The 8,031-nt window shown below is 42.3% G+C and overlaps 1 protein-coding gene across 1 annotated transcript; it reads right to left on the bottom strand.

The window, feature by feature from the left end:
- Positions 1-4,086: 4,086 nt before the first annotated feature.
- Positions 4,087-7,329, bottom strand: LOC102293972 (actin, cytoplasmic 1-like). The gene is made up of 7 exons (XM_005952683.3): positions 7,261-7,329; positions 5,876-6,001; positions 5,547-5,786; positions 4,906-5,152; positions 4,622-4,813; positions 4,354-4,535; positions 4,087-4,266 (listed from the first exon to the last, which is right to left on the bottom strand). Exons 2-7 carry the CDS (start codon positions 5,996-5,998, stop codon positions 4,123-4,125), a joined length of 1,128 nt encoding a protein of 375 aa, XP_005952745.1. The 5' UTR covers positions 5,999-6,001; positions 7,261-7,329; the 3' UTR covers positions 4,087-4,122.
- Between the last annotated feature and the right edge of the window lie 702 nt (positions 7,330-8,031).

The following is an 8,031-nucleotide window of genomic DNA, read 5'->3' as shown; positions in this document are numbered from 1 at the left end:
AAGGAAGACAGGATAAAAGACATGCTGTGGAAGAGAGACAGAGGTTAATAACAGATATGATTCAATGCAGAGAGGTCTGTTAATACATAGTGAGTGAGAAAGGTGACTGGAAAGGAAAAACTCAATGCATCATGGGAATCCCCCGGCAGCCTATGTCTATTGCAGCATAACTAAGGGAGGATTCAGGGTCACCTGGTCCAGCCCTAACTATATGCTTTAGCAAAAAGGAAAGTTTTAAGCCTAATCTTAAAAGTAGAGATAGTGTCTGTCTCCTGAATCCAAACTGGAAGCTGGTTCCACAGAAGAGGGGCCTGAAAACTGAAGGCTCTGCCTCCCATTCTACTTTTAAATACTCTAGGAACAACAAGTAGGCCTGCAGAGCGAGAGCGAAGTGCTCTAATAGGGTGATATGGTACTACAAGGTCATTAAGATAAGATGGGGCCTGATTATTTAAGACCTTGTATGTGAGGAGCAGGATATTAATGGTCACAGTTAGGTTACATCAAGTGCAGAGCAGCAGAGATTAATTGTTAATTTAAACTGATGAGACACTTAGATTCATTCACTAAATTGAACATTTATACTATAATAATATGAAGACCTTTTGGCTCTCGGAGGAGGCGGACACACTTTTTCTCCTCTCCTCTCCCTTATCTTCCCTGCTTAGTTCTTATGTCCTTGTCTAGTCTCGTGTTTTTTGTATTACTTTCCCTGGAACACTCTCTCACAGTCTGTTTCTAAAACCTAAAGAGAATTATGGATTTGATCAACTGGTCTCTGAATGCTATTGACACCCTTTTCTCAACGAGAAGTCTGGGCTCGGGAGAGCCCGAGTGCCCTGGAGGGACTTTCCCTGCCGGATACACGATGGACGGGTGGCAGAATGGAGGATCGTGTGCCTGGCGGGACTGTCGATCGAGGACGCTGAAGATATCTACCTATTCGGAACCATGATAACAGGGTTCTTGCTGATCGGAGCTGGCTTGGCCCTGGCTTATCGGAGAATTAAGAAAGCGGAACCGGCTGTTCAAACCCCCCCAAGGCTGCCCGCTGGGATTGAAACGATGGGACGAGGCGCGACTTCTCAGAACGGGCTCATTGAAAGCAGCATGGTTAAGACCTTGGAGACGCTTACAGCTGCCGTGAATACTCAGAATAACACCTCTGAGCGTATATTGGGTTACATCAAGGAGAGGCCTGCTCAGAATAACACCTTTGAGCGAAAGTTGGATTACATCGTAGAACAGCTCACTGCAGTCGTGAGGTTCTCAGAATCGGCTCTCTGAGCAAAAGAATGACAACACCACGGAACGCAAGTTTGATACCATCATGGGGAAGCTCGCGGTTCTCCAACGGGAGATTGAGAGACCAGTGTCGGAGTGTTAAAGAACAGCTTTGAAATTCTCATGAGTTGTTGCAAAAGAAAAATTACCATCATAATCCGGCTACCCCTTCGGCGCCAGCTGTGGGCTCAAGGCTGGAGCCGAACAAAAACTCCCTGATAACGACTGTGTTGAGTCTGTTCCTTCCCATTCCCTACAAGGCCACCTGGGTTGGCTGGAAGACTGTTTACTTAGCCTGGCAGGGCGAAGGACACTGTCTCAGCTGAACTATGGACACGCACACACATACATATACTGATACTGATAAGCACTCACTGACGCATCACCCTCCCTACCCCGGATCCAACGCCACCTCCAACGCTTACCTCCCCTCTGATGTGGACATCGGGTCAGCTGGAGGCGCAGTCGAAGATTGCAGCGGTCCCAGATCAGATGTACACACTGGAACACTTTCCCATGTTGCTTGTCTGTGTTTATTGTGCTATGGTGTGTTGATATCTGTGCATTCCTGTATTATCCTTTTGTGTTATGTTAGGGAAAATATTCTAAAACACTTCTTCAGTAAAGACTCAGAGAAGAGAAACACACAGAGTTCTTGCTAGCAAGGGCAGCTCCCTACTGAGAGACTCGCACTAAGAAACTGCCCCAATCTTTATTTATACTTCAGTAGGTGTGTGTGTGTGTGTGTGTGTGTGTGTGTGTGTGTGTGTGTGTGTGTGTGTGTGTGTGTGTCCTGCTGATCAAAGGGTCATGAGAGCACAAAAGGTACATCCTTGGTCAGGAAAGGGGGTAGTCTCCCCCACCCTAGATAACATGGTGAGGAAGTCCAGCAGTTCATCTATATGTAAAGAAGCACTTAAACTAAAACAGACATAGCTACGTTAATCCTGCCGTAAAACAATAAAACAAGGTATGAGCTCTCATGCTCCCAGACGTGGGGGTGCATTCCTGGGATGCACCCCAAGCCTGCAGCCTGTTAGAGATCACACACAATTAATTATATGCCTCTAAGTATACATGGTTGAATATTTCCTAATACAAATAACTACATGCAGTATTCTACCATATGCAAACTTATATCACTAAAAGATTATACTGACTACTAAATACAATTTTCCATTGACAGTTACACATTTCGATGTTTTTTCCTCGCTACCTAGCCTGACCTGTCTCCCCAATGTGATGTTTGTGTATTGTATGTATGGTCGGCAAGGTCTGTCATCTTGGTTGTGGGCAAAAGACCTGCAACTGACAAATAAAGGCTATCTCATCTCATCATAAGCAGTATATTGTCAGTGTAGGGAACGAAAATCAGGGAAAACATTTTGTGAAATATTGTGTTGCATCTCATTGAATTCAGTTGTGTAAATCCATAAAGAGCAGTAAACCTGTTCGCAGCAGCAGCTGATCACAGCTCGAACACTAAGGAAATCTGCTGGAGCCCTCAGTGTAAAGTATTGTGAGTTGTGATTCTTTTCCCCACAATGAGCCAATAAAACCGATTTAAGGGTTCCCACTTAAACCCTAAAATCGGTTTTAGGGTTTAAGTCGAATACCCCTTTAACCCCGGACTCATCTGATTTTTCTGTTTAGCTGTGGAGGCAAAGTAAAAAGAAAAGTTTTCATTCCCATGTACTAATATTATTGGTATTTTTATATTAATAGCTATACTAAAGGCTATCTCTTCACCAAAAGAGCTTCTTCTAACAGCTGCTTTTTACTTTCTTATTCTGAGTTCATTTTAGAGCCTGGACTTTATCACTTTTACTTGAGTAAAGAAGTACAAGAAGTTTGTTAGCTATTAGTAGCTTCAGTATTTTTTTCAATCTAGCTGCTTATATATATATAATATATATAGGATATACTTATATATATATATAATATATATATATATATATTTATATATATATAATATATTATATTATATATATTATATATATATATATTATATATATATATATATATATATATTATAAAATCTGCCTGTACCTTTGCCTCCTTTGACAGTTGGACACATTTCTCTTGTTTTGCTTCCTTTCTTTATTTCTCTGTTTCAGTTAGAGTTGACTGTGCATTCATCTTTTCGGACAAATGCTCAAGTCAACTCAGTTCATCAAGTGCTGCAGCCTCCCTGGCTACCAGTCCAAGTATACCACCGACGGTCGTGCTGTGAGAAAACAGTGCAGTTGGCAATGACCAAGAAGTAAAATATCTATAGATATAAAAATAAATAATAAACACATTCAATAAGTAAAGCAAGTGAGACCAAAAACAAAAAAAGCTAACAAAAAACTAAAGAAAAATATCACAAAACTGATAATCTTTTCTGTCAATTTTGCTAAACCATTTTAATACAAAAATCTTGGCAGATACATCTTCATGAAGCTGAAATCGCTGCATTTTAATGTTTTAGAAGAAGAAGAAGCCATAATATTTCATGTTGGATTTATAGGTTTACTAATTTACTGATATTTATCAACACATTTCCAGTATTTTTTGGTAACATTTCTTATTTTTGAAATACATTCAAGTGAAAAAGAGTTTGTTACAGAAAAACTAAGTACAAATTCACACTGCCTGGGATGCTCTATGCTTCCTGCAGAGTTTCTCCCCATGAGAAAGCATGGTGCCATAGCCAAAGTGATGGAAAAATGGAAAAGGTGTTGGCTAGGCATGCACCAGTTTGGTGCTATAGGCATGTATGCAGAGCCAGTCATTTGTTTTTCTTGCAGTGTGTGTTTTGGTGGTGGTGGTGGTGGTGGGGTGGGGGCAGTCTGTCTAGAAGCACTTTCTGTGGACGATGCTGGGGCCGGACTCATCGTACTCCTGCTTGCTGATCCACATCTGCTGGAAGGTGGACAGAGAAGCCAGGATGGAGCCTCCAATCCATACAGAGTACTTCCTCTCTGGGGGAGCAATAATCTGCAAGGGCAGAAGTAGAGTTGTCAGCAATGAAAACACGCCACATTTAAACATCACAGACTGAGGATTGAGCAACAAGAATTTTACCTTGATCTTCATGGTGGTGGGTGCCAGGGAAGTGATCTCCTTCTGCATGCGGTCAGCAATGCCAGGGTACATGGTGGTACCTCCAGACAGCACAGTGTTGGCGTACAGGTCCTTACGGATGTCCACATCGCACTTCATGATGCTGTTATAGGTAGTTTCATGGATACCACAGGCCTCCATACCTGTGGAGAGTTGGAACGTTAGTGATCACTCAGCTACAACTGCTTAACAATTCACAGAAATCTATCTTAAAGCTGACGCTGCTTACCAAGGAATGTGGGCTGGAAGAGAGCCTCTGGGCAACGGAACCTCTCATTCCCAATAGTGATGACCTGTCCATCAGGCAGCTCATAGCTCTTCTCCAGGGATGAAGAGGAGGCAGCAGTTCCCATCTCCTGCTCAAAGTCCAGGGCAACATAGCACAGCTTCTCCTTGATGTCACGCACAATCTCACGCTCAGCTGTGAGACAAGAAAACGCATTACATTTAGGCTTTTCTGGGGGTTTTTTCCTGGTGTAAACCATCTTTCCTTGACTGTGTCCATTTTCTCACCTGTAGTAGTGAAGCTGTGGCCTCTCTCAGTCAGGATTTTCATGAGGTAGTCTGTGAGGTCCCTGCCAGCCAGGTCCAACCTGACAATGGCATGGGGCAGAGCGTAGCCTTCATAGATGGGCACAGTGTGGGAGACACCGTCACCGGAGTCCATGACAATACCAGTGGTACGACCAGAGGCGTACAGGGACAGCACTGCCTGGATGGCCACATACATGGCAGGAGTGTTGAAGGTCTCAAACATGATCTGCAAGGAGAGCAGGAGAAAAGAGATGATCAGTGAAACTAAGAGTCAGAGTAATCTGAAATAAGTTTCTATGTGTTAGTTCAATTGTACAGAAAGAACAGCACACTGGGTTGAATTTTAATAGTAAAACTACTTTATAGAAAAGCAATTTATTACAAAACTTCTTTGTTACACTGACTCTACAAGTTAAAGTGCCGCAACCTGCTCTATTCTTCTTTTTTTTTCATGCAGACACCTGGAGAAAAAACCTGGAGGGTTGAAGGAGGATGAGGATAGACAGATTGAGCAGGGGAAGAAACACCCGAGTGGCAACATAGTTTCCTGTTGTTGGGCACTGCAGCTCAACAGTTTCCTGACTTAGGGGGAAGTTCGTCAAGGTGTCAGCTCTTGTTACCTGCGTCATCTTTTCCCTGTTTGACTTGGGGTTCAGGGGGGCCTCTGTGAGCAAGACTGGATGCTCCTCAGGGGCAACTCTCAGCTCATTGTAGAAGGTGTGATGCCAGATCTTCTCCATGTCATCCCAGTTGTTGACAATTCCGTGCTCAATGGGATACTTGAGGGTCAGGATTCCTCTTTTGCTTTGTGCCTCGTCACCAACATAGCTGTCCTTCTGGCCCATACCAACCATTACACCCTAGGAATGCAAAGAGCAGTGCGATTATGAAAAGGTCAGCAGTTATGAAAAGGTTACAAGGTATGTGAGGTTTATTAAGGAATATGTACCTGATGCCTGGGGCGTCCAACAATGGAGGGGAACACAGCACGTGGAGCATCATCTCCTGCAAAGCCAGCTTTGCACATTCCAGATCCGTTGTCAACAACGAGGGCGGCAATTTCGTCTTCCATTTTCTGTATGAAGGGAATAAGAAGGGAGGAAAGGATTTTTAGATCAGCTGTTAAGCTGTGGTGTTTTCCATGTGGTATGTTTTATCATCTGACATCGCTGGCACAGGGTTCAGTCGAAACCCAGTGCTCAGTCTGCCCATTGCTATAGAAGGCTGTTAAGAATACTTTTCACACAATCATCTCTAGGATTTACAGTAAGTGATCTGAAAAAGAGAAAATATAATGTGAGCTGCAGTTCTTTGGGTGAAAATGCCTTGTTGATGCCTAATGTTTGAGGCACATAGCCAAAATCCTTCAAGTTGATATGATGGCAACAAAGACAACGACCACACTAGCTGCAACTCCTATTAGTTGGACAATAGAAGATCGGAAAGCCAGTGGCCGCTGTGATGAGTCTCAATTTTGTGCTGTGGCATTTAATGTAGCATAAACAACACAAAGCACTGGCATTTCACAGTGAAGATCTTTGTTCCAAACCAGCCTTTCCGTGGGGAGTTTACATATTCTTCCTGTGCCTGTGTGGCTTCCCTTCAGGTTCTTCTTTGGCTTCCTCCAATCCAAAGACAGATGTGGACATGTTCAGAGTTTTTTTCCAAGATATTTTAAATAGGGTCTAGGTGTGAACTGTATAATCCTGTTAAGTCAGTATCCCCCAGAATCTCTCTGAAGAGTACGTTGTTGAATCTATTTCACAAAAAAACCCAAAAAAAACCCCCGAAGGCAATTCTTAGTGGAAAAGTTGGACTGGCAAGGGGATAGGTAAGTTTTAGAACCGAAGAAGCCTCTTGGATCAAAGGTAGAATGTCTTCTAGAAACTTGAAGAAGTCTGGACGCTTTCTTTCCAACTCCTTAGTCAATACATTTCTACAAACTACAGATGGCATCCTCTTGGAATGACTGAAACCAGCCCATTGAAGTCATTATGCAAATGTACTGTTTATAAGATTGGGGAAACCTGCAGTCAGCTGAGACTGAAGAAATCACTTGGATGAGTGACGAAACGTTTCTCCCACAAAACGCTACGTCCAGATGAACAGAATCAACTTTTGGAGATTTACTTACCTGGATGATTGAGCACACATCAAGACGTCATAACAAGAACATTATACATAACAAGTGGTTTCTAATGATCGGTTCAACTTAAGTAAGAAATTTAAGTAATGGGATTAAAAGATACCACTTGTTTGAAATGTGAAGTTTACAATTTGAGAGTATTTAAAATATAAGTAAAAGACATTCAGTGGGATCTGCTGTTGTCTTACCTATGTGAGGAAAGGTTTTCAGTGTAGGAGAACTCTGACTCAGGGCTGCACTCCCATAGGATTTAGTACCTGAACTTGACTGCAATAAAGGGCAGTAAATTGCAGGATTTTATCAGGGTCCGTTCTGCAGTCTCTCTCCATAAAAGGAGAACTTTGTGCACAGCTCCCGCTGATTGGTTCAGTTTCATCCACTGGGTGTGGTGCATGCAGAAAATTGTTCTGGGCTCTGACATAACGGGGTGGACAAGTTCCACTAAACTAACCTATGCACAGTCAGTGTTATCAAACTGAGGATAGTTCAATGTTCAATAAGCCTTTTTTTTTATCTGTCAGAATTATTGCAATAGTGCTGATACACAAGGCCAGTATGAGTATGAAACCAGCTGAAATATTTGCTTTTATGTATTTGTTATTCGTCCACTAGGAAGCACATTTAATAAATCCATTCAGTCTACAGTAGAATTGCTTTGCCATGAGGTTTCCTGAGAATTGGTCCATGTATCCCAATCACAACATGTGTAAAATACCCATGTATGTTTGTACACTGGAAAATTAACAAAATAATTAATTGAACTAATTTATTTCATGACACACAGGAATATTGTAGAAGTGGATTTCACTGTTGCATTTTACCAGTTATTTGCACATATTTGGTAGTGATTTCAGTATATAGGGTTGGGCATTTACAAGGGATTGGGAGATTATAATCTTAAGGTCATTGACAGCACAGTTAACACCCTATCTGACTCATTTGCTCAGGCATACCAATGT

The sequence above is a fragment of the Haplochromis burtoni genome, unplaced genomic scaffold, assembly GCF_018398535.1.
Source record: "Haplochromis burtoni strain Fernald_Lab_line unplaced genomic scaffold, NCSU_Asbu1 Contig_1385, whole genome shotgun sequence".
Lineage (NCBI taxonomy): Eukaryota > Metazoa > Chordata > Actinopteri > Cichliformes > Cichlidae > Haplochromis > Haplochromis burtoni.
Note: the sequence above shows the minus strand (reverse complement) of the source record. Positions and strands in the feature narration are given on the sequence as shown.